The 26151-nt window shown below is 47.7% G+C and overlaps 1 protein-coding gene across 4 annotated transcripts in view; it reads left to right on the top strand.

The window, feature by feature from the left end:
* The window catches only part of SMARCD3 (SWI/SNF related BAF chromatin remodeling complex subunit D3), an 80740-nt gene extending 69003 nt beyond the window's left edge, over positions 1 to 11737 (top strand). For 3 of the 4 annotated variants that reach the window (XM_088519960.1, XM_088519959.1, XM_010227900.2), the window contains 5 exons: positions 3164 to 3261; positions 5214 to 5349; positions 8888 to 9010; positions 10070 to 10171; positions 10270 to 11737. In XM_088519960.1, coding sequence (XP_088376086.1) covers positions 3164 to 3261; positions 5214 to 5349; positions 8888 to 9010; positions 10070 to 10171; positions 10270 to 10323 — 513 coding nt within the window. In that variant the 3' untranslated portion in view covers positions 10324 to 11737. Of the gene's footprint in view, positions 1 to 3163; positions 3262 to 5213; positions 5350 to 8887; positions 9011 to 10069; positions 10172 to 10251 lie in introns of all 4 variants that reach the window. The other variant, XM_088519958.1, reaches the window with a different exon arrangement.
* The last annotated feature ends 14414 nt before the right edge of the window (positions 11738 to 26151 follow it).

Raw genomic sequence — 26151 nt, 5'->3', positions numbered from 1 at the left:
TCTTTTTTTCAAATATACTATTTCATATAATATAAATAATCTGCTTATTCTGAATGGCAAATCATACAGAGATATCCTTCCATTTTTCTTCCCTTCTCTTCCCAACATCTATGCAGAAAACTTTGCAAATATAATGAGAAAGTCAAATTTTCCTAAATCTATTTCAAATTATAAGTTACTCTCATTCAAATTATAAGTTCTTCTAATATTTTGAAAGAGACACGTTTAGTGGGCATGGGACGTGCGTGCGGTAATCAGTGTGTTCTGGTTTTCTTTTAAAACATTCGTGTTCAGTTATTCATTTCACCCTCCCTCCCCAACTCACCACCACATTTGAAAGTTGAATAACGCTTGAAATTGCTGGAATTTTGCATATTTGAATAAAATAATCCTGAGATTTTGAGTATTTTTAGGAATATAGAACCAAGTGATCTTATGGATTGTATGGGTCCCCCCGCTTTCCTTGAGAACTACAGTGTGTAATATTCATCTTAAAACCATATATATATATATAGTCAGAATCACTAGACTGTTGCCTCTGATGCTTAGTTCATTTGATTTTCCTTCTCAATCTGTAGGCAGCCTAGTTTTATTTGTGTCACCCTGAGGAATATGTGATTGGAGGGAGATGAAAAAAAATCAAAAATCATGAGCAGAACAGAAAAGGTAAACAGGGAGTGATTGTTTATTGCTTCCTTTAATTAAAAAAAAAATAGAGGTCATTATCTGCAACTGGCTTCAAATAATGCAACCTAGCTTCAGGTTGCAAATTAAAAAACAATAAAGCATAGTTAAAAATTTAACTGCTTAGGATAGGACATCGCAGATGATAAAAATGTATACAGGTTTAAAAAGTGATAATATGCATTAATGGAAAACAAATTAATGTGCTATTATAAATACAAGGTAATTGCAAGTCTTTGGAGGTTGGAAGAAATTTTTGGGAAGGACCAGTATGTTTCCCTCGTTCTTACATTTCCCTCAAGCACTGTGTTTTAGATGAATCTTTTGTCTGAGCCAGTACTGCAGGCCATGTTTGTATAGATTTAAAGCATGAATAGGATTGATTTGTGTTGCCTTTCTCCTTACATCTCTGCCATGTTTTGTTTTGTTTTCACACAGATACTCTAAGACTGATAGGGAAGGGAACTGGAGTTCTAGTCTGATGCTGTTTCTAGTTTCATGATGTTTCTGCAGTGTACAGATATTCTGTGTCTGTATACATAACTCCCAGAAAAAAAATGACAACGATAGCTGGAAATACTTAGATTCCTACAAGAAGCAGAAGATAGCACATTGCTACTCTTACCATTTTTAAATCCTGTATCCTATGCTGATGTGCTTGCAGTTTTGTCTGATGATACAGTGCAGTACAGTGTAAAAACTTACCTCTGAATGACTTATATCGCACACCAACATTACTATAGCCATGTTGGCTTTAAGAGGCACTGGATGAAAGTTCAGATGATTAATTTCACCTGAGTAGGTAGAGACAGGCACATGAGAAACGTTAGGAAAATTCCATGCAGTCTTTGTTTCCCCCCAATTCCATCTCTTATGTGTCTGTCCTTGCTCTCTTGCCTCTCCCTACAGTTCTAGTCTCTGTTAGGAGTCTAATATGAGCATTGTGCCTGTGCAAGAGCATATTGGAGTTTGGTATGCAAAGGTTTTGAAAAGCAAGGCAACAGTTTTTACTATCAATTGTCAGAAATCACATTTGTAGTAGTGAGTTGCAGGCTCAGAAGATACCTATACTTCCTTGATGTTTAGAAACTAACTGGATGAATTCTTGGGTGGAGACAAGGCCAAAAAGTGGCCAAAATAAGTGGATTTTAGAGTTGACTAAGAAGGATCCTTTACTGTTTAGAAACACTGTTTATGTCTGTGGGCAGATTTGAAATTCACTCTCTTACAAGAAAAAGCAAGAAAAAAGGTCCAAATGTATTTAAGAAGCTAGACCTGTCTTTCCAGTATTTCTCCTACCCAATTCCCTCACTCTTCAAAATTATGAAGAATTTCAGAAGATACTGTGTCTAAGGAACCTTGGCTCCATAACAGAACAGATCTGATTTTTACATTGGTTCTACCACTGAATAGTCCATACTTTTCAATGCTGCCTGCATCCTTTACCTCTAGAGCTGCAAAGCACAATTCTGCTTACTGATACACTACTGCAAGTAGCATCCTTTCAGTTGACTAAAATTATTTTCCCTAGGTCATATTTTCATTTTCTTCCGCAGAGACCTTAACATTTTTACAAATTGCCCCTATGCAACATAAAATGATAATGGCAAAATATGCCTTCAGTATATTTTAAGACAAATGTTATATCAGGAAGTTTATTTTTTTTATTTTAAATGGAATACCTTTAGAGAAGAGACCATTCACCGGTTCAGGATTCTAACACTCCCAATAAGAATAAATACGTTAATAATATTTCAGACAACTTCAGATGTAAAGAGTTGTTCTGGGTTCATGGCAAGTCATTAGAATTATTCACAAAAAAAAAATGCATTCTTTGATCCATTTCAAAAGATAATCTTTTTTTTTTTTTTTTTCTCTGAGTCCAATTTAACTTTTAGAATGTGATAAAGATAGGGAAATCAATGAGGTGGTGACAAGTGGAGGAGTGGATTGCGTCCAAAATGTTACTTAGGTTTTGGCTAAAAATAAGTAAAACTGTTGAAATTCTAGGCTTTGTTGTTGTTGTTTTCTCTTTTTTTCTTTCTTTAACATAAAATATTTTATGAAACAGGCCCAGAGGTTGGAGGCAGGGCGGGGAAACATACTTTTATGTTTTCTCTGGAGGGGAAAAAAAAAAAAAAAAAAAAGTTCTCTGCCACAGACCCAAGTGAGAGAGCAGCTGGTCACTTCCCCCTCATCTCTGATGCAGTTGATGCTGATGATCTATTGCGGTGAGCTGTGCCCCGCAGCACCTGACGTACAGGGAGGCACCTAGAAGTGTCATCACCTGAAGCAGTTGTCAGCTGCCCAGATAAGTGTGGTGGCAATTTACAGGGGAAGAAGTATCTGTACTGTGTATAGAGCCAGAATTAAGGAAGGCTTACAAAATCACTTTACTTCTGAACCTTTGATTTCTTTCTTTCTTGTTTAATTGCAAGTTAGGTTTTGGACAGGGGTAACATGCTTTATTGTGTTTCAGATCTTTGACTGTCCACGGCTAAAGTTTTCTGAAATTCCTCAGAGACTCACCAACCTGTTGCTGCCACCAGACCCTATTGTGATAAACCACATTATCAGGTAAGCTGTGCAAACAGCTCAGAGCTGTCCTGTGCAAAACACTCACAGTAAAAAGTACAGTAGTAGGTGTAGTAGTAAGGACCAGAATACAGATTTTCTCTTGACAGATGAATGCCCTGCACTTTGTTATAGGTTCCATCTCTCACTTGTTCTGGCCTATAAAACTGAATTGTTTTCACTAAAGTGGCACTGTTTCCAAAAGAGAAGGCAAAATTTCTTCTTTTCCTTCTTATTACTGCTAGAATAGCATCAGAAGATTGGTGAGGTTTCTTTCCTAAGGGGAGAGAAATGAGAGTTTTAATCCAATTAGGGTTTGAAGGTTGAAGTATCTTTGCTTCCCCTGGGCTCCAAAATGTGGGAAACCTGACGACAGGCCTTAGCTGGGAAAAAAGAGGCCAAAACTGTGCTGAGAACCTTGGTCTTTTCTGTACCTTTTGCCCTTGGATCCCTTGCCCCACTGAGCAACAGCCCCAGGTTTTCCTTAGCCTGCTTTAGTCTGTTAAATCTAACACCCCCAACCCCAAGTTAAATATAAATTCAGTGTAGGGCAAGCCAAAGAAAAACACTGACATTTACTTTATCAAAGGTGAAAAACAATAGAGTAATTGGTTTAAATGAATTAGAAGTACTGGTTATTATCGAGAGTGACAAATTACTAAGATTTTAATGAACTATTCTTGGAAGATAATCAAATATTTCAAGTCGTGTAAGGAAATCAAAATTCATTATTTTGATCAGTCTTAACTTTAGAAATTAGAGAAGGTCCCATATATAGTTTTTTTTATTTTTGGAGGGGGGAGAGCGGGGAGGGAGGAGACAACGGGAGAATGTTTGAAAAACTTTATCAGACTGAAATATCAAATAGAATCAAATTTTACACAGTGAGGTATTGCAAGTGTTTTTTTCATGCAGAATTCAGACACAGAATTGCTTAACTAGCAACTATAATGCATTACCTATTAAAAATCTCCTCCTGTGACAATGAGTTGCTAAATAGCTAACGTGATACCTCAAATGATGCTGGATACTGGAGGTGGAGTGGATACTGGAGCAGAGAATTGAATTAATAGACATGTCCTATGGAAGAAATCTCTCCCACAAGTCATGGAAGATTTGTTATCACTTATGTGGCAGGAAGACATGCCTTGCTACATTCTTTGAAGAATTAAACAAGCATGTGGATAAAGATTATTTGCTGTATATTGTGTACTTATATTAAAAAAAAGCTTTCCCCAAAATTCTTCACAGAAGCCCCTACAAATCTTAAATTGGCTTCAATTAGTAATTTTTTAGAAGTGGAGGAGGAAAGAAGATAATGTTGAACAGCTGATACATTTTAGAGTAAAATGGAAAAATCCATTCTTTCACAGGCAAAGTCATGCATGTAGGAAAAAATGATCTTAACATTACATATAAAGTAGTGGTCTCTAAGTTCACCAGTTCCTCTTAGGGATCTGGGAGTCATTTTACAGTGCTACATACCTGCAAAAGTATAGAAATCATTAGAGGAGGAACTGGGAAGTAAATACAATGTCATGACATGCCCTCATCTGTCGTGGTGGTATATAGCTCTGGTTATCCGATCTCAAAAAAAAAAAGATACAGTAAAACAGAGAACATACAAGAATGGTTATTTATCAGTGGGGATTGCCATGGAGACTGGAATTATAACTGGTCTAAGGAAGATATTGGACAACTTAATAAAGACTATGTCCATTAGTAGTGATTAACACTGAGAGTGCAGATAAAAACTGTGCCTCAGAAGTCTCTGAATTCTGACTGATGATAGATGAGAGATTATACTAGGATATAGCTATATGCAAAGAAGTCCTGTTCTTAAACTCTGCTCACAGCATCTGCAATAGATATTATCAAAGAGTGTGTACTGAGCTGGATGGATATTTATTATAATTGATTATGGCCATTCTTATGATCTGTTATCCTCTCTATAGTGTTGATCCCAACGATCAGAAGAAGACAGCTTGTTATGACATAGATGTAGAAGTTGAAGACCCATTAAAGGGACAGATGAGTAGTTTCCTTCTTTCAACAGCTAATCAACAGGAGATTACAGCATTGGACAACAAGGTACTAACCCAAGAGAAAAGAAGTTGAAGTATCAAATGGAATATTTATACATATGCACATACTCAATGTGGATTTATGTGTGGGTGTCAAAGGAAGTAATATTGTGACATACATATATTCCTGTTGAACATGCTTCAAGGGGTCAGTCAGTCACATGTGACTCAGTGCAGTGGGGTGAGCGGAATGCCACCTCGGGACATGATCTAGAGCCTCATACAATTGCAAAGGTGGAAGGCGGCAGAAGCAGAGTTTCCTCACAAGTAAGGAGTAAGGAGTTCCCTGGCAGGTGAGAGAATGTGTTTCACAATTAGAGTGATACAGGGTTTTAGACACTTCTAAACTAGGAAAGTAGCATCATCCTCAGGTAGAATCTAAAATATATCAAGGGAATGACAATATGAAAGTGCTTCAGTGTTTCATGACACTGACTCTTGAAAAAAAATCTAACCTGCTTCTTGTACATCAAGTTAATCCTGCCTCAACAGTAGCCATGAGAGATAAGTGTGAAATTAAAACAATGGTTCAAGAGGGCTTCATAAGATAGTGGAGCAAGAAGTGGGATGGTGCTAAGAGGAGATGCAGTAAGATGACAGGAAAGTGCGGCAACACAAGCACGTGGAAGAAAAATTAATACCGTAATTCAGGTGAGATAAAAGAAGTCTTGACATACAGAAAATGAGGTTTAACTAATGATGTTTGTAAATTGGGAAATAGAAATAATTTGGTTTCAATTTATACTAAGCCAATAGGAAGAGGCAAAGACAGAGCTTTCAGGAAGTTGCATCTGAGCATGAGGAAAAACTTTTTGACTGTGAGGGTGACAGAGCCCTGGAACAGGCTGCCCAGAGTGGAGTCTCCTTCTCTGGAGATCCTCCAAACCCACCTGGGTGCAACCGGGTACCACATGCTGTAGGTGTTCCTGCTGGAGCAGGGCGGGATGGACTAGAGCAGAGTGGTTGGGGCCTGCCAACCTCAACCATTCTGTGATTATGTGAGAACATGTGGTCAAGTTGAAAGGCAGCAGCCTTCTGGGTATGAGGAGAGAGCCAAGTAGACCAAAGAGACTGGAAACAGCTGGGATAAGAACTCTGGCACAACTTCCTAGTAGGATAGCCAGGATGTTGACCTCCTTAAAGAAGAAAGAAGCTGAACTACTAGGAGAATCTGAGCAAGTAGGTACTGTAGGAACATTTCATTTAGTCCTAGAATATTTTTGTATCTCCTTTTTCCACCATGTTCCATGTTCCAAATTCCTGTTAGTGCATGGACAAAAACTGTAATTTTCTACTTAAGATTGTTGCTAAATTTTAAGTATATAAATATTATACTAGATGGAAATGTAATTAGTACAGTTAAAGTAGAATAGTGTGTGACACAGCTGAACAGATAGTAAATATCTGCTTTAGGCTGAGATAAACTGCAGTGTGATCTCCACAATGACTATATTGTCATGATCTATTTCGACAGTAATGGGAGCTTAGAAACATAATTACATGCCAAAACATTTAGGTGGCTAAATTTAGTTATAGTTATCTCAAAATGAGTTTTGTCCTAGGTAACTTTTGAAGATGAGTCTCTCCCATGGCATTTGCAGAGGTAAATTAATGCAGAACTCCTGCTTGCTATTTCCCTTTTAAATGCTTTCAAGGACCACATGAATTGTTTTATTGCAATTTTTTATTCAGCAGCCATGCTATCTGGCTAAATTGCTATGAGGAAGAGCTAAGGGAACCTCATATTTTGGATATCTGTTGTGCATGCACTGCCACAGAACAGCTCACTGCAGTAGATGCAACTGCAAAAACTGAATAGCACGAAAAGCAGTTTGAACAATTTGGCAGAATTGTTTCCTGTAGTCACCAATGAGGATCATGTATGCTTAAACTAATCATATGTCTTACCACAGTGATAAGCCCTGTAGAGAGAGTGTATTAGAGAGTCTGTCAGAGGGGCTGTCAGACAGCTGTGGGTAAACAAATATGGTTTCTCAGAGACAAGGAAAAGAGGGGTGACATAATATGCCTGAGTTGATTTTGTGACACAGAGTCGGCAAAGCTCTTGTTCGTTTACTCCTAACACAAATACACATATATATAAAGCTGCAATCTTTGTACTATTTTAAAAGGGATTTGAACACCTACATTGCTAAGGATTCCGGTAGTGTTTGTGGAATCTGTTGTTTTATGGCTTTAAGAAATGTTCTTCTCAACAGCATTACTGCTCACCCTGTTGGTTCCCAGGCTATATAGGCTTGCATGCAGCACACGTAGGCTTATTCTGCACCCAGTGCAGTGATATTTTCCTCTTCCCCATGTCTTTATCACCTTTGTTGAAGCATTTGCTACTGCAAAGTTTAAGCTGTGATTAATGAAGTTACTGAAGTCATTTCTGGGCTCACAGGCATTGACTACTCCACTGCTGTCTGTACCATTTGCGGTTATGCTGTCAGGGTCCTCTATTGGAAATTCAGTGCATGCCAACAAAGAAAGTTTTCTGCAGCATCCCTGCATCATTTTCCCAAATAAGCAATGATTTTAAGTTGACAGAAGCTGTCTTCTGCTAAAATACCAGATTTGTAGTGTAAGCCAGTTGTACCTACACTAAGGACTTTGTTGGCATAGCCAGATCAGGAGAAGATGACTTTTCACCCCATACTTGGCCGCATATACAGAAAATTAAACAGGATGTTTTTATAATCATAAACTATAACTTTAGAGGGACAGAATATCAAAAGTTTGCTTTTGTGTGTGTGTAAATATGCTGCAATAGCTTGTTGACTGTCCTTCCACTGATACACTTGGTTCTGTTATCCAGGATGATTGTAGCACCTCGACTCGTCTTTGGAGTCTTCATTCTCTTCCACTGGTTAATGTAAAATTCTTTTATAATATTTCTGAAGGAATTACTGATTTTCTATAAACCTTCTATACCTCTGATTGCTCGTTGTTCCCAGGCATCTTCTTTTATCAATCATGATGATTTTAATAGGCTTTCTTGCAAGAAAGAGTCTAGAAGTTTGTTGCTATTATGTAAATTTATTTGATATGGACTTATCAGGCAATCACAAGAACAAATTTTAAGCATCATGACAGGGTAACCAAAGTTATGATGTAGACTAACCAGGGTAAAAACTGCTTTCTTACGCTGGAGCTTGTTTAAAGACACATTTACACAGCAACTTTCCATGAAAATCCCAGAGCTGGCAAAAAAGACTGAGCGTGCACAGCAAAACCTTACATCATCCAGTGACACGAGTTAGCTCTTCAGTGTTGTTTTTAGCATGCCATCCAGCAGTACAATGCAGTAAAGTAGAATCCTGTGTATACTTTGTTGCAGAAATATATATGAAACAAAAATGTGACTGCAACGTTGGAGCTAACTCCTTCCTTCAGAGGAAAGATGTCTCAGGATCCTTCAAAAGTCTGTGGTATCCAGTTGTCACCTTTGTATGAAACTCGAAGAAGCTAATAGAACTCACATCAGGGTCACTGGAGCATGGGATGAATTAAGTAACGTGTTTTTTTTTTTTTTCTTTCAGATTCATGAGACAATTGAATCAATAAATCAGTTAAAAATACAACGTGATTTCATGCTGAGTTTCTCCAAAGATCCCAAAGGATACATTCAGGACCTTCTCCGATCCCAAAGTAGGGATCTTAAGGTGAGCTAAGGTTTGAAGAACTGTAGATGGTGGAATCAGAATGTTAGAGTTAAATGTTTGGAATATATAGCTAAAACATCCATGATGGAAAATGAATAGAGGAAAGACAGTGAATGTAACCCTACAGTCCCAGAGCAGAAAGCATTCAGGAACGACAGATCTGGCTGTATTCCACTTCCAGGGGAACAGCAGTGCTTGATGGGTTGGTAGGTGAATCTATGGTTAGACAGTATGACTGGCGCACAGGGCAGTGTTGGTTTAGCAGGACTTTAAAATTCAAGCTCTGTGAAACTCAGCAAGAGAAACTCAGCAACACAGTCTGGGACTTCTGACAGTTCACAATTTAATCCTTTTCAAGAAACAGGCAGATGAAATATCAGCTGGTTTTGATTTTAGTGCTGAGATACCTAAGGACTGGAATGTAGGTAAGTTCAGTTTTTTGTCAGCAAAAATGAAGATCTGGTTCTCACAAAGTTTCACACTTTTTGTCTTTAATTCAGATATCTCAAAAATCGTTGTATTCATGATGCCATAATATTATTTAATTATTGTGTCATTCAAATATAAACATTTAGCTTGAGCTACTCATTAGTCTCTCAAAATTTTGCTGTTGAAATTATGATAGTTAATAATTATTTATATTCAAAAGGAGGAGAGCCATCTGAAAGAATGTTTAAATAAAGCGGCTTTCAGGTTGAAGAGGTTACAGACTAAGATGTTCTGGAGCTTCTCTGACTGCATATTTTCTATTGTTTTGTGATCTCCCTGACTGACACCCTGTTCCCCAAATCCTCTCCTATGTTGTGTTGTCCTGCCGAATCAGACATGGTTGCAACACCCTACCCTGAGGAAGATGCTGTTAATTTGTGTTTCCCCTTGATCCTTTGGTGCTGGAGAGAGTTGGTAGATTTTTTTTTCTTTTTATTGGTTATTCAAATCTTGCTCTCTTGGCACTTGTTTAAAGTAGCGTGGATATATTTTGACTCTAGGTAAATTTGAATGTTTTTCTACAGTGTTAGAAGAGTTATAGTGAAAAAGATACTTTTATCTTTGTTGCAGGTGATGACTGATGTAGTTGGAAACCCAGAAGAAGAACGCAGAGCTGAATTTTATCATGAGCCATGGTCCCAAGAGGCTGTGAGCAGATATTTCTATTGCAAGGTAAAAAGGAATGAGCCACACTGCTGGCTTATAAATGAACCTTTCTGCCACTGAGCAAATGAATCTGCAGAACTGTACAGTTTCTCATTTTCTTTCAGATCCAGCAGCGCCGCCAGGAACTGGAACAGTCTCTGGGAGTGCGTAACACATAAACACTGCTCTTGAGATCCCATTGGCATCTTGACCACAGAACTAGTGGACTTAATGAGTGTTACTTAGCTCACTGTTACACATGGACCTACTTCCTGACTGAATAAGCCCGTGCCGTCAGCACAGCAGTCAGGACAGCAGCTTTAGTGTGACCCTTGAAAATCCGGCCCATGGGGGTGTGTCTCAAACCATTCCAGGCCAGAGACAGCAGAAGATTTCTGTGCTCCATGCAGGTGTCAATGTCAAAGAAGATTAAAGGTTCATTCATTACTTATCATCATTAATTTTTAGTGGAAAGTTTAGACACTACACAGCTTTTGGCCATATCGGGCTTTGCCATAGAGTCAGGGTGGTACTGGTCAGGAGGGAGGTTGAGATGGGTGTTACAGGACACTACAGATGTTGAAAAATAAAGGCTGTTCTCATCCTATGTTTAGTTATTACCTGAGAGTGTCAAACAGTAACTTCACTGGAGTTAGACAAGATAGGCCTTCTGATAGCTGTGGAATGCTTAAATTCCCAAACAAGAGTTTCTATTCCAGATGGAGCAGTGGAAGAGGCCATCTCGCCTTGCGAAAGAGCAACATAGGAGGATTTTCATTCCTGAAATGAAGAGCCTCTCTGAAAGACAGAATTGTAGTCAAGACGTTTCTTTTGCAAATGCCTAACACTCCATCTTTCCCCTGCCCCTGCAGTGAAAGATGAACTGAAATACATATCAGCAGACAGTCTGGATGTTCATGAGTATGATCAGTGTGCCATATCGAGAGGAAGAGGTTTGTCCCCAGAGTAAGAGCCTCTTAGGCATCCTCAATTTCCCCAGGGTTAGCAGGGCTGAGGTTGAAGCAACAATGAGACATGCTGAAAACTGAAAGTAACTTAATGGTGCTTTGTTGATATCTGCCTTGACCACAGCAAATATTTACAATAGGTATATAAATAAAATAGGAGATTTCTTAAATTTTACTCTCTGTGCTTACCATTAGGGATCAGCACTGAAAAGAATTGCCCTAATTGTAAGTTGATGCAGAGTCTAAGTGGTACAACTTCATATAACTTCATACAATGATGTTCTCTTTCCTTCAGGGCATTAGGAGACTCCCTAGATTGATCTCGCATTCTGATCGTAGGTGAACTGCCTCTTCCTATGAATTAATTAGTTCCCCATACTTGATATTTACTGATTTTGTAGGATGCAGTTGAGTTATAAAGCACTATCAGCATTCAATAGCATAGATGAAGCACCCCTTGGAAACAGTCTTTGTAAATGTACAGCAAATTCAGACTATGGAAATTACCCTGTATTTACTTGGAAGCAGTGACATCTGCACCCACCTCCCCAAGTTTTTTAATTCATTGATTAGCTTGTAATTGATGACCCTGTGTGATTTTTAGTTCAAAAAGCAGCTGCCAAAGTATTCTGTCTTTGTGTTCTGGCAATGCAACCTAGAAAAGGATTTTGATGCTACACGTTTCACGTCATGGAAACATGTTACATGTTACACATCACTTTCATGGAAAAAGAATCAAGTTTGCATGGGGTGAAGGGAGGCAGCTCTTCTGAATAATATACTTTGCTGTAATGTTGTACTTTTCTCCTCTAGTGTGTTTGCCAGTTTCATAGTTGAACGTAAAGAGTTCTTCTGTCCAGTCACAAAGTTTTTCCTCTTTATTTAATGCCTCTACTTCCATATTGGCAGTGCCATAGCTTTCTCTCTGTTCACTGTGTCTTGAAAATTTTACACTTTATGGTAGTACCATCATGCACATCCATTGGTGTAAGAAAAAAGTGCAGCTGTACTCTTGCCCCTGAGCATTAAGGCCTTTTACTAGGAATGGTTTTGTTTTGTTTTGTTTTGTTTTTAATGCTAAAACCCTTTCTTATGTTTAAACATGAAATCTTTCAGTCTTAAAACTGAGTCTAGTGAGGGACTGTGAGATTGCCAGACAGTAGATGTCCTTCAGACCTTCTTTTCTGTAAGAGTCCATGAATTGGACTATGAACAAGCATCACGAAGGAAACCAGTGGGGGTCATCTGCTGCTGTGCTTCCGTATTTATTACACTGCTGTGTCGGTTGTGTGCATGCTGTCCAGTGTATAAAGCTCTTTCGGTTTGTGACAAGCAGAGCAGCTACAGTCGGGGAATGAATTCAGTCTCCAGGAATAAGAAATGCAGAATAAGATATGTAGGGATGTGAGATGGACAGGGACTGGGATGGATGTCTGCTGGGAGAATTTATTTTTTAAGGACTTTCCCATTCAAGTAGCAAACACTTGTAGGGAGAAATCTCAATCACGTGCCACAGCTGGCAAGACTATGGAGCCCAATCTGCTTTAAGAACCTATCTGTAAAATTGATTGGATGGGTCTGTTTACTAAATCGAGAGACTCGTGTAGTGTAGCTGCCCATTGGATGCATAACAGCGTCACTGGCAGACAAACCTCTGTCAAGCACCAGTGTCACTGCAATGTGTGTGTGTGGGGGGGTGCCAGTCAGCCAGTATAGGTGGTGCCAAATATGCAAAGCCAACATCTAAATTATTATCCCACTTTGTGCCTGCATATGTGTATGTGAGACTGCATATTGCATAAGTGCACGCTTGTGTGTGTGCGCCAATAGGTGTGCATGTGCGCATGCACGTGCCCTTCAGCCAGTGGAGATGGTGCCAGATAGGCCAAGCCAAAATCTAAATTTTATCCCACTACTCCTACTGTAAATAAAAAGGCCATTTCCCAGTGATCAGTCTTAGAAATAGCTGCCAGGTATCTTTCCTTTGGTGAGACTGGCTTTGATACTTTGATTCATTTTTTTTTCCTGTGTTCAGAAGCAGTTCAGGTCTTTTACTGAAAAGGCAGAGAGAGATTTCGTCCTGCTCTCCAGGATGCAACTAGGAGCTTGTCAGTTTGCAAAAAAAAAAAATATATATATATATATGTAAAGCAAAACAGTGCAGCAATATTGAGAATTGGACCAAAAACTGCTTAGACATGCAAAAATTACTGAATGAGCATGTAATAGTGGCAGATTTGGAATGCTAAATTCATGTTAAGATGGTTGTGGATTTGTGTGTGTGTGTGTGCGCGCACGTGTGTGTGTAAAAGAAGCCAGAAAAATTGTTAAGGTCTTCAGTTCCTGCCAAACTATAGCTGCAACAAAGCATTCTGTGCATAAAAGTAGTTAACGATGTATAAAAAGCATAATAATATAGATCGTTGGAAAGTACAGCATAAAACCAGGAGAGAGTTAAGGCAAAAATCCTGGAGCACCAGTAGAAGGGAGATGCATCTTGGAGCTGATGTGTTGACGTGGCAGGTGTGAAGCAGTTCTTAATTTTTAGTGCTGCTGGCCATAAGTCAGGATTCAGACCAGCTGCTTTCTAGAAATTAAAAGGAAAACAAATGTTTTATTATGGAAGGACAATGCCAGTCTAGAGGGAAAAATACAGCAGTGGGGGAAAAAAAAGAGAGCAGAGTCACTGAATTGCCGTTAAGCTGTAGCACGGGATAATGCACTGTGCTGCTGGAAAAAGCACAGGCCACAGGATGCAGTATAGCATGTGTGTGTGCATGTGTGTGTGTGTGTGTGCACACACATGTGAACATACAGAGGGCAGGCGTGCGTAGGCCCTGCTTGGATGGCGGGCAGAGAGATGAGGAATTTGGCCCGCAGGCGGAGCCAGGTGCTCTGCAGGTGACTGTGCAGGTGACATCGCCAAACATCTTCCTGTGCTGCGGGCAGAGAGTTGGCTGCTCTGGCGGTTCTGGGGCAGAGGATGTTACAGCTGGCAGCTCACTTGGCACCTCCTTCTTAGAGCTCGTCCGTCTGAAGCCGAGAGAAAATACTGATGTTCAGATCAACGCTTGTCCACATACTAAGGCTCCTACTTTTGACAAGATGGTCATCAGGTGCTGGAGGCATCAGGTTGCCTGTTTTTTGTGTTGCAAATTCTTCACGGGTAGGACAAAGAGATAAGGGCGGAAATGAAAGATTATTTTCTTCTCCTGAAGAGAGAATGCTCCTTTCTGTACTTGCTCTGTTTTTTAATAGGATGTGCCTGTTCTGCCAGATCCTGTACAATAAACCCCTTTTTCAATCTCATTTAAGAGAGGAACTCCATTAAAAAAAAAAAAAGCAAAACAGAACTTTGAGTTTTTGAGCGTGAGAGAACAAACGTACAAGTGCAAGTGAGAGGGAGATCCCTCCACTCTGTAGCCACTGTATCTTTGTTGTACAATGCTGAAGGTTCGTAGCGAAGCTTTTAACAATAAATACTTTGTTTCTTTGTATCTTTTTTGCTTACCTTACATCTAGCTCCACACAGAAAATTCTAACACTTCCTGCAGATAAAAGCACTTCTGTAGGAGTTCTTTTTTTTTTTTCCCCATACATTTCTGCTACAGGAATTCATATCTAAGAGCTAAAAAAAGCTTGTTTTCTATATAAAACTGCTTAGAGAGTTGAGGATTACAGGTCAAGCTAGGGCTAGTTCTTAGGAAACAATTAGATCAGTCAATGGTAAGAAACTGATAAAAGAGATTAGAATCCTGAAACTCAGATACTATTATCAGAATTAATCTGGAACAGCTGTTTTCTTTCTGCTTCTGACAACAACTCTAATGTTCTCCAGATTTCAGATGTCAGCTCACCTATGTGTTACACACATCCATCCTGTGATGGGACTTGACACAGGTGAGAACTGTTGCCCTACATGTCTATCTTATCTGTGTTCATGTCTTCACTGGACTCATAGAATCACAGAATGCTTAAGGTTGGAAGATCACCTAGTCCAACCTCCCTGCACACGCAGGGTCACCTAGAGCACGTGGCACAGGACTGCGTCCAAGCGGGTTTGGAAGATCTCCAGAGAAGGAGACTCCACAACCTCTCTGGGCAGCCTGTTCCAGTGCTCTGGCACCCTCACTGTCGAGAAATTTTTCCTTAAGTTCCTGTGGAACTTTTGGTGTTTCAGTTTGTGGCCATAACCTCTAGTTGTGTCGGTGGCCACCAGTGAAAAGAGGCCAGCCCCATCCTCCTCACTGCCTCCCTTGAGGTACTTCTGGACACTGCTCAGGTCCCCTCTCAGCCTTCTCTTCTCCAGCTGAACAGGCCCAGCTCCCTCAGCCTCTCCTCATAGGGCAGATGTTCCAGGCCCCTGATCATCCTTGTACCCCTGCAGCTACAAAAAGACAGAGTGTGGTCCTTTTCAAACATATTCCATAGGAAGCAAGTTTAAGTGTTGAAGATAGGAAATCCCTTCAAGTTTGGAAAGGTCTAGTTCCCACGCTTGGTAATTTGGTTTCCATTTATTTCTATCACTGTTTTTATATACAGTCAATTAAAAAAAAAAAACATGCGGGGGCAGCGGGGGGGGGGGGCGCTGCCATCCCCCCGATAATTCTAGTAACCAGTGATGTAAATACAATGATCTAAGACCCTCCCCTGGCCGTTGCAGTAACGATGATCGGACAAACGATGGCAGCAGCGAGCCCTCCTGACGCTCTGCGCATGCCACGTTTCTCCCTCCGTGTTGCAGTACTGATGTTCGGACACGCGATGGCAGCAGTGAGCCCTCCCGAGGGCTCTGCGCATGCGCGCCCTCCCTCACCGTTGCAGTACCAACTTTCTGACAGGCGATGGCAGCAGCGAGCGCTCCCGAGCGCTGTGCGCATGCCCGCCCCATGCGCAGAGCGTCGGGAGGGCTCACTGCTGCCATCGCGTGTCCGAGCATCGGTACTGCAACGGGGAGGGCGAGGCTGCGCATGCGCAGAGCGTCGGGAGGGCTCACGGCTGCCATCGCGTGTTTGAACATCGGTACTGCAACGGCTATGGGCGAGCGCGCATGCGCAGAGCGTCGGGAGTGCTCACTGCTGCCATCGCGTGTCCGAACACCGGTACTGCACTAGGGAGGGGGAGCCTGCGCATGCGCAGAGCGTCTTGATCGCACACTGCTGCCATCTCGTGTCCGAATATCGGTACTACAAGGGCCAGGGGAGGAGCGCGCATGCGCAGAGCGTCGGGAGCGCTCACTGCTGCCATCGCGTGTCCGAACACCTGTACTGCAACGGGAGGGAGGAGGCTGCGCATGAGCAGAGCGGCGGCAGCGCTCACTGCTGCCATCGCGTGTCCGAAAATCGGTACTGCAACGGGGGGGGGGGGGGAGGCGGCGCATGCGCAGAGTGTCGGAAGCGCTCACTGCTGGCATCGTGTGTCCGAATATCTGTACTGCAACGGCCAGGGGAGGGTCTTAGTTAGATCATTGTCCAGCAATCAGGAGCCTTTGTATTTATATCACTGGTTACTAGAATTATCGTCCGAACAGTGTCCGAACATCGGTACTGCAACGGGGAAAGGGAGGCTGCGCATGCGCAGAGCGTCGGCAGCGCTCACTGCTGCCATCGCGTGTCCGAAGATCGGTACTGCAACGGGGAGGGGGAGGCTGCGCATGCGCAGAGCGTCGGGAGGGCTCACTGCTGGCATCGCGTGTCAGAACATCGGTACTGCAAAGGCCAGGGGAGGGTCTCAGTTAGATCATTGTCCAGCAATCAGGAGCCTTTGTATTTATATCACTGGTTACTAGAATTATCGTCCGAACAGTGTCCGAACATCCGTACTGCAACGGGGAGGGGGAGGCTGCGCATGACCCTCCCCTGGCCGTTGCAGTATCGATGTTCGGACACGCGATGGCAGCAGTGAGCCCTCCCGAAGCTCTGCGCATGCGCGCCCCTCCGCTAGCCGTTGCAGTACCGATTTTCGGACACGCGATGGCAGCAGTGAGGGCTTCCGACACCCAGCGCATGCACCGCCTCTCCCTCCCCGTTGCAGTACCGTTTTTCGGACACGCGATGGCAGCAGTGAGCGCTGCCGACGCTCAGCGCATGCGTGTCCCTCCCTTGGCCGTTGCAGTACCGATTTTCTGACACGCGATGGCAGCAGTGAGGGCTCCCGAGCGCTCTGCGCATGCGCCCCTCTTCAGGCCGTTGCAGTACCGATTCTCGGACACGCGACGGCAGCAGCGAGCGGTCATGAGCTGGGGGGGGGCCTCGCTGCTGCCATCGCATGTCCGAAAATCGGTACTGCAATGGCTATGGGCAGGGTGCCTGCGCAGAGCGCTCGGGAGCGCTCGCTGCTGCCATCGCGTGTTCGAGGATCGTTACTGCACCTGGGGAACCCTCAATGACGTCACCGGTGACAGCGTCGACTGCGCAGGAGCCCCGCGGTTACCCCGTGACCCCCCAATGTCCTCTCAGTGACCCCCCCTGCGACGGTGGCAACGCGCCGCCATTGGCGGAGCCGTCACTAGGGGCAATGCGCGCGATTGGCGGAGCCGTCGCCGGGGTCAACGCGCGGCGGAAGGGGCGGGTCGCCGGAAGCTGAGGGCGCAGGCAGCGGCAGCGATGGCGGCGGCTCCCGGTCACGGGGGAGCTGGTGTCACCCACGAGGGACATTAGGGTAACGGAGAGGGGTTGGTGTCACCCACAGGGGAACATTGGGGTAACGAGGGGGCTGGTGACACCCCAAGGGGGACATTGGGGTAACGGGGGGGGCTGGTGACACCCCCAGGGGGACATTGGGACCCCCCCGTGCCCCAGCGCAGACCATGGAGCTGGGGCTGGAGCTACCGGGTAGGAAACCGGGATGCGGGGGGGGTTAGTGAGGGGGCGGGGGATAATGGGTGGGGGTTAATGAGGGGGCTCGTTAACGAGGGAGGGTTAATGGGGGGGTTAATGAGGGGGGCCCGCTGACGAGGGAGAGTTAATGAGGGGGTTAATGAAGGGGCTCGTTAATGGGGGGGGTTAATGGGGAGTTAATGAAGGGGCTCATTAATGGGGGGGGGGTTAATGAGGGAGTTAACGAAGGGACTCGTTACGGCCCCCCCCGTTAACCCCCCCCCCCGTAGGCGGTGCCCTGAAGCCTTTGCAGGAGCAGCCGGGGCTGCAGCGGGTCCTGGGGGGCTTCAGCGGTGCCCTGGGCAGCGATGGGATTAGTCGGGGCCTGCGGAACCACCTGGAGCATGTGGGGACAAGGGGGGTGACACGGGGGGAGACAGGGACACAGGGGGGCCTTGGGGACATGGGTGGACATGGGGACATGGGGGTCGGGGATCCAGGGGGGAATAGGGGTAACGTGGCGTAACGTGGGGGCTTTGGGGGGCCGCACAGGGACACAGGGCCGTTGCGTCCCTGGGGCCGCGCTGGCCCATCCCTGCCGCAGGCCGCCGCGGGGCTGCGCTGGCACCCGGCATCCTGGCTGTGCTGCGAGAGCCTCTGGGGCTGCTGCACGAGGCGGTGCGGGAGCCGCTGGCGCCCGGGGACGCCAGGAGTGGCACCGCATGTCCCCGGGTGTCCCCTGTGTCACATGCATGTCCCTCCGTGTGTCCCCGTGTGTCCCCTGTGTGTGTCCTTGTGTCCCTTATGTGTCCCCTGTGTGTACCCTGCATGTCATCTGTGTCCCCGTGTGTCCCCTGCGTGTCCCCGTGTGTCCCCTGCGTGTTCCTGTGTGTCCCGTGCGTGTCCCTTTGTGTGTCTCTGTGTCCCTCTGTGTCCTTCCATGTCTCCCCCAGTATCCCCCATGTGTCCCCTGTGTGTCCCTGAGTGTCCCCTCTGTGTCCTTCAGTGTGTCCCCGTGTGTCCTTCCATGTCCCCTGTGTCCCTCCATGTCCCCCCGTGTTCCTCCATGTCCCACCGTGTCCCTCCGTATCCCCTGTGTCCCCCAGTGTTCCCTCCATGTGTCCCTCCATGTGTCCCCATGTCCCTCCATGTCCTCCCATGTCCCTCGAGTCCCACCATGTTCCCCCATGTCCCCACTGTCCCCCCATGTCTCCCATGTCCCTCATATCCCTCTGTGTCCCCCTGTAGGAGGTCGGCCGGAGTCAGGACGCCCACTCAATGGGAGTTAAAGGATCCTGCTCGTTTATTAGCTCGCATGCAGCACATTTATATGATTGTGGCAGTTAGTGATGTCACTGCGCAGGCTCTGGATTGGTAGACAATGATGTAACTGACACCCTTACAGCCCCCTCGCGACTTGTTTAGCTTCTCCTTTTAGTTCAACAGCTATTTTATTCCCTCTGACCTTGGTCTGCTTCCTTATCCCCTAGTCAGCGTTCCCGTTGTGCTTCACTGAGACTTGAAAGCCCGGATTGCGCAGCCCTGCTGGGCAGCCCTGGCCACGGCTCTCTGGCCATTCTTCTCTAATTCCCTCTTTTTCCTTTTGCACCAGCCAGGCCTGATTGGTAGCAGAGAATCCCTCACACCGGACGCCGCTTCCCGGCTCCTCGATCCTCCATCAAGCCGCAGCGACCCAGGATCTCCCACCCGTCACAGCAACTTTCCTGCCGTTTGGTCCCCTGCCGTCGGGTCCCAACGTTCCTGCCGTCGGGTCCCTGTTCGGGCGCCGGCTGTTGGCCCAGCGCAGGATAACTGCACGGCCTTTCCGGGAGCCGAGCCGGATTACAAGACACGGACTCAATACGAGGTTAGGTCTCGCTCCGTTTATTACCGAAGTGCATGGATGTTGATCCCTACAAGCAGGTGAGGGGTTTCCAGGCTCATTCTGATTGGTTGCCAGGAGCTTTGCTAGGTCCCGACCGCACAGGCTCTTCTCAGCTCTGCAGATCCTCAGCACAGCATTTCCCTACAGCACCCCATATCAGAGGCCGGGAGCCTCAGAGACCCCCACAGCAGAGGCTGGGAGGCTCCCAGCCCCCCATACGAGAGGCTCTAGGTCCCCATATCGGAGGCCAGGAGACTCAGAGACCCCCATATCAGAGTCCAGGAGGACTGCCCCCCGCTTAGCGGACTCCAGGAGGCTCCAGGCCCCCCATAGGAGAGGCTCAGAGACCCCCATAGAGGAGGCTGGGAGACTCCCAGACCCCAATGGTGGAGGCCAGGAGGCTCGGAGGCTCCTGTATGAGAGGCCTGGAGGCTCCCAGCCCCCCATATCCGAGTCCAGGAGGCTCAGACCCACATAGAGAAGGCTTGGACACTCAGAGGCCACTATATGAGAGGCCAGGAGGCTGAGAGATGCCTGTAGTGGAGTCCACGAGGCTCAGAGACCCCCATAGAGGAGGCTGAGAGGCTCCCAGACTCCCATAGGAGAGGCTCAGAGGATGCCATAGAGGAGTCCAGGAGGCTCAGAGACCCCCATAGAGGAGGCCGGGAGACTCCCCGTCCCCCATATCGGAGTCCAGGACACTCAGAGGCCCCCATAGAGGAGGCCGGGAGGCTACCCGACCCGCATAGGAGAGGCTCAGAGACCCCCATATCAGAGACCGGGAGGCACCAGGGCCCCCCATATCGAAGGCCGTGAGATTCAGAGGACCCCATGGAGGAGGCCGGGAGGCTCCCAGCTCCACATATCCGAGTCCAGGAGACTCAGAGACACCCATATCAGAGGCCAGGAGGCTCCAGGGCCCCCTATATCGGAGGCAGGGAGGCTCAGAGGCTCCTGTATGAGAGGCCAGGAGGCTCCCCGACCCCAATAGTGGAGTCTAGGAGGCTCAGTCCCCCATATCAGAGGCTGGGAGGCTTAGAGGGCCCCCATAGGAGAGGCTCAGAGGTCCCTATAGAGGAGGCCGGGAGGCTCCCAGCTCCCCATAGCGGAGTCCAGCAGGCTCAGAGGCCCCCATATGAGAAGCCAGGAGGCTCCCAGTTCCCCATAGTGGAGGGCAGGAAGCTCCAGGGCCCCCAGTATCGGAGGCCGGGAGGCTCCCAGTCCCCCATATTGGAGTCCAGGAGGCTCAGAGATCCCCATAGAGGAGGCCGGGAGGCTCAGAGACCCCATAGAGGAGGCCGTGAGGCTCCCCGTCCCCCATAGAGGAGGCCGGGAGGCTCAGAGGCCCCCGTAGAGGAGGCTGGGAGGCTCAGAGGCCCCATAGAGGAGGCCGGGAGGCTCCCCGTCCCCCATAGAGGAGGCTGGGAGGCTTAGAGGCCCCCTTGGAGGAGGCCGGGAGGCTCCCAGACCCGCATAGGAGAGGCTCTAGGTCCCCATATCAGAGGCTGGGAGGCCCCAGGGCCCCCATAGCGGAGGCCAGGATGCTCCAGGCCCCCCATAGGAGAGGCGCAGAGGCCCCCATAGAGGAGGTGAGGAGGCTCGCAACCCCCCATATCGGAGGCCAGGAGGCTCAGAAGCCCCCACAGAGGAGATCGAGAGGCTCTAGGTCCCCATATCGGAGGCCAGGAGGCTCCCAGCTCCCCATGTTGGAGGCCAGGAGGCTCAGAAGCCCCCACAGAGGAGTTCAAGAGGCTCTAGGTCCCCATAATGGAGGCTCCCAGACCCCCATAGTGGAGGCCAGGAGGCTCAGAGGCTCCTGTATGAGAGGCCAGGAGGCTCCCAGTCCCCCATATGAGAAGCCAGGAGGCTCAGAGGCCCCCATATGAGAAGCCAGGAGGCTCCCAGTTCCCCATAGTGGAGGGCAGGAAGCTCCAGGGCCCCCAGTATCGGAGGCCGGGAGGCTCCCAGTCCCCCATATGAGAAGCCAGGAGGCTCAGAGGCCCCCATATGAGAGGCCAGGAGGCTCCCAGTTTCCCGCAGTGGAGGCCAGGAGGCTCCAGGGCCCCCCATATCGGACGCCAGGAGGCTCCCAGTTGTGCACAGAAGAGGCCGGGAGGCTCAGAGGCCCTTGTAGACGAGGCTGGGAAGCTCCCAGACCCCCATAGCGAAGGGTGGGAGGCTCAGGGGCCCCCATAGAGGAGATAAGGAGGCTCCCAGCTCCCCATATCTGAGTCCAGGAGGCTCAGAGACACCCATATCAAAGGCCAGAAGGCTCCAGGGCCCCCCATATCGGAGGCCGGGAGGCTCACGTCCCCGTAAAGAAGACTGAGACAGCCAGGAGGCTGAAAGACGTCCATAGTGGAGTCCAGGAGGCTCAGAGGCCCCCACAGAGGAGGCCGGGCGGCTCCCTACCCCCATAGGAGAGGCTTAGAGCCCGCCATGTCAGAGGCCGGGAGGCTCAGAGACCCCCGTAGAGGAGGCCAGGAGGCTACCAGCTCCCCATATCTGAGTCCAGGAGGCTCAGAGACCCCCATATTGGAGGCCAGAAGGCTCCAGGGCCCCCCATATTGGAGGCCGGGAGGCTCATAGGCCCCCATAGAGGAGGCCTGGAGGCTCCCAGCTCCCCCTATCCGAGTCCAGGAGGCTCAGGTCCCCATAAAGAAGACTGGGACAGTCATAGGCCCCTATATGAGAGACCAGGAGGATGAAAGACATCCATAGTGGAGGGCAGGAGGCTCATAGGCCCACACAGAGGAGGCCGGGAGGCTCCCAGTCCCCCATATCCGAGTCCAGGAGACTCAGAGACCCCCCATAGCAGAGGCTGGGAGGCTCCCAGCCCCCCGTAGGAGAGACTCAGAGGCCCCCATAGCGGAGGCCGGGAGGCTCAGAGACCCCCATAGCAGAGGCTGGGAGGCTCCCAGCCCCCCATAGGAGAGGCTCAGAGGTCCCCATAGCGGAGGCCAGGAGGCCCCAGGGCCCCCATAGCGGAGGCCAGGAGGCTCCCAGCTCCCCATATCGGAGGCCAGGAACCTCAGAGGACCCCACAGAGGAGACCGGGAGGCCTCGATATGCCTTTGCTTTTGGTATGCCTTTGCTTGCCTTGGGGGCATTCTCCGAGTGCTTCCTTTTGTGCTCCGGCTCCATTTCGGTGTAGAACTGCTTATGCCAACCTGCACGTAGGCTCACAAAATTGTAACTTTTGAAGGTTCTCGTACAAATGTTTTTGACCTTCTAGGGAACCTTCCCATCCAAAGCCGGAGCCCTGGCCTGGTCCTGGTCCTGGATGATAAGGAAAGTAGGACAATACCAGATATTACCGCTCACAAAGGAAAAGGCAAGTTTTGCCAATTTGATCCTATAAAAGCTGGGCCCTCTTGCTGTGATGTTGGAGACCTCGCTTACAGGTGGATGCACCGCGTAAGACCTCCCAGTTGCCGGGAAGGTTCTCCAAATCCTCGCTGCAACAGGGGCTCCCCAGCCGCCGTGGATCTGGATGATGCTAACGTGCGTGTGCACGTTGCTCCTTTTCGGGGCAGAGGCTGCTGCTGGTCACCTCTCACTGATTGGCTTTTCCTCTGCTTTTCAGGTGACGAGCGGGCCTTTGCCTGTTGTGGATGAGGGTTTGAGGAAAGGGCGACTCATTGCGTATAGTGGTGTGTCAGGACTTCTAGGACTAGTCATCCCTGTGTAGCACAATAGTCACTTGGTAATTTGATTTGTTCTAGCTGTTACGGCTGTCATGGCATCTCCAGTACCAGAGCGAGGATCCAGCACGATGCATGTGTCCCTTGTTCTCAGTTGCGCCCAGGCCCAGATATAGGTGCAGAGCATTGATGCAAGTACATTGAGACACGGAGACAACGGGGTCCTCCCCACCGAGGTCCGAAAGAATCCCGCGGAATGTGGCCATGGAGAAAGAGCGACAGCTCCAAGTGTGATGGAGACCTGCGAGCAGCACCCACGGCCAGGTCCTCCGCACAGTCATCACCCACGTACTGACCGTGGCGGATGTCACTATCCAGAAGGTCTCTGTGCTCCACCCGCCCCTGCCCCCGAAGATGATGCCCTTAAGGCGTGCAGTGTTTCCTTTGATACCAAAGAGGGCGGATGCCATTTTGGGATCAATCCGCAGAGTAAGAATAAAACAGCATTAGCTCGTGTAGGGACAGGATGTGTGCGTTCCAGAACAACGTGTAAACACGTGCCAAGTAATGAGAGTTATAACCAGACTGTGTTTAATGATTCTAAGACGTGTGCTAAGTAATGTAGTAGTTATTAGAGGCTGTGATTTTTGGGTATGTTACCCATGTTTAATGCAAATCTGTGCATGTGTTGCCATAAGAGCGGCTTGCTATTACAGCGGTGGTCGTCACCACCTTGACGACCAGCGGAAAGTCTAAGCGCCTCCTACCAAAGTCAAGGGCAAGACTGAGTTGGCTTCTCTGTTTGCCTCCAGGAAGGGGATGGTGATTGGACTCCATCCAGACGATGAATGTGGGGTGGGCCATGGCTACAGAAACTCTTATCAACGCTATTATTTCTGTTTGCAATATTACTATATGCTGTCCTGGGTCGTGCTCACCCTACGTGCCCGGATGCACCGGTCATAGGAAGGACAGTGTGGAGAGAGCGGGGGGCAAGGAGGAACTCCTGAGGCCGCCTGTGCTGTCCCGGGGGAGCCGGCCAGCAACTCTCTGCTCTGCCAGCTCGAGAGGATGTTCGGGTCCTGCATCCCGCCAGCAGGTATCACCTCGTGCATTCCCACTCGTCCTCCCGTGCATCCCCACGTGTCTCCAGACGTCCCCATGTGTCCCTGCATGTCCCCATGTTGTCCTCACCTGTCCCTGCAATGTCCTCACGTGTCCCCACATGTCCCTCTCTGTCTGTGGCCAGACATCTTTGTGACCATCACTGTGGCCTCATCGGCCGCCACTGCGTGCTCTTCTTGGGCCTTCCTGGCCCATTTCACCGTTTTACTTCCTGTATTGTCACTCCCTCAGACCTTTCTGGCTGCTTCTGCATTCCTGTTCTGGGCTTCCCTGGCCCCTTTCTGCCGCAGTCAGTGGCATCTGCTTTTTTCCAGAACAAAAATGCTGCATGGTCGTGTTTTTGTAGGGTTTACTGGCTGGGGAGAGCGCACGTGTGTGCACGTGTCTTGTGTGGGGCAGGTTGTGTGTAGTCCAGTTAGCAGGCAGAATAGAATAATTTAGCCCTGAAACATTTTTGGGGGGGATTCACTAATTAAAACAAAGTTTCTTTATATACTGTTTTTGTCTTTCCTTTTTTTTTAAATGCAGCCTGTGAGTAATTTTAGTCTGCATTTCTGCACTGTTCAGGTGGTAGCTTGGTTCCTGAAGCCTTCAGAAGCAGCTGCCTGCTTCCAACCAGGTATGTTGCAGATGTGAGCACATCTATATGAGAAAGGCCCAACCATTAGGATTTGTTTTTACACTGTGATAGAGGTGATGGGGGTTGAGTAAAATAATATTAAGGGTATTCTGGAAACTAGAGCAGTCTGTTTCCTGAACAAAGCCGTCCTCATGGTGCCCGCGCCAACGTGCGTACATCGAATGAAGACCGCTCTGCACGTGCGGTCAGTGGGCTGACTCGGCGCCTGCGTGCCAGGAGCTCCGCGGCTCGCCCTGTGCTTTACGACCCGCGCGTGCGGGGAGGTTGTGCAGCGTCAGCACAGTGGGTGCGTGCGCGGTTTGCCCCAGAGCACCCACTGCAATTGTCCCGTGGCTGCGAGAAGTGCTGCTGTGGTAAAGCAAGCATGCACGCGGACTGCCTTCCCTTGCCCTCCGTGCTGCCCTCACGTGCTGAATAAATGCTACCGCAGACGAATGACACGGGTGAGGCCTACGTTCCCTCCCTGCACTGCTGCATTCGCATGTGCGAGCGAAGCATTCTGACGGCTACCAAGACTGGGGACATCATAATAAGATTCTAGAAGGTGAAAGCACGGCCTGGACAGGAATCCTTTTCTTGCAGCCCCCTTTGAAGAAGCTGCTTCAGTCCAGGTAAGAAGGCAGGATACACATGTACCTGTATATAATTGGGGGTTTCTATTCCTTAAAGCATGAATAACTGTTTGACTACAGTTACTGTTGGGGAGGGGAAAAATAACAAAAAAATCAAGTCCTGCCATTCTGGAAAGCGAGTGAGCCCCTTGAATGTGTCAGTGCAGCAGAACTGCTGTTGAAAGGGCAGTGCGTATGTGCCGTGTGTTGTGCAGCACTCCCTCCCGTACCTAAAAATGAGTTCCATGACAGCAAAGTGTGGCGCATGCACGTGCAAATTGCTGTGCTCACTGCTGCCCTCGGCCATCCAAGTAGC

The sequence above is a fragment of the Tinamus guttatus genome, unplaced genomic scaffold (assembly GCF_059628265.1).
Source record: "Tinamus guttatus ecotype Peru unplaced genomic scaffold, ASM5962826v1 Tinamus_guttatus_pri_ptg000078l, whole genome shotgun sequence".
Lineage (NCBI taxonomy): Eukaryota > Metazoa > Chordata > Aves > Tinamiformes > Tinamidae > Tinamus > Tinamus guttatus.
Note: the sequence above shows the minus strand (reverse complement) of the source record. Positions and strands in the feature narration are given on the sequence as shown.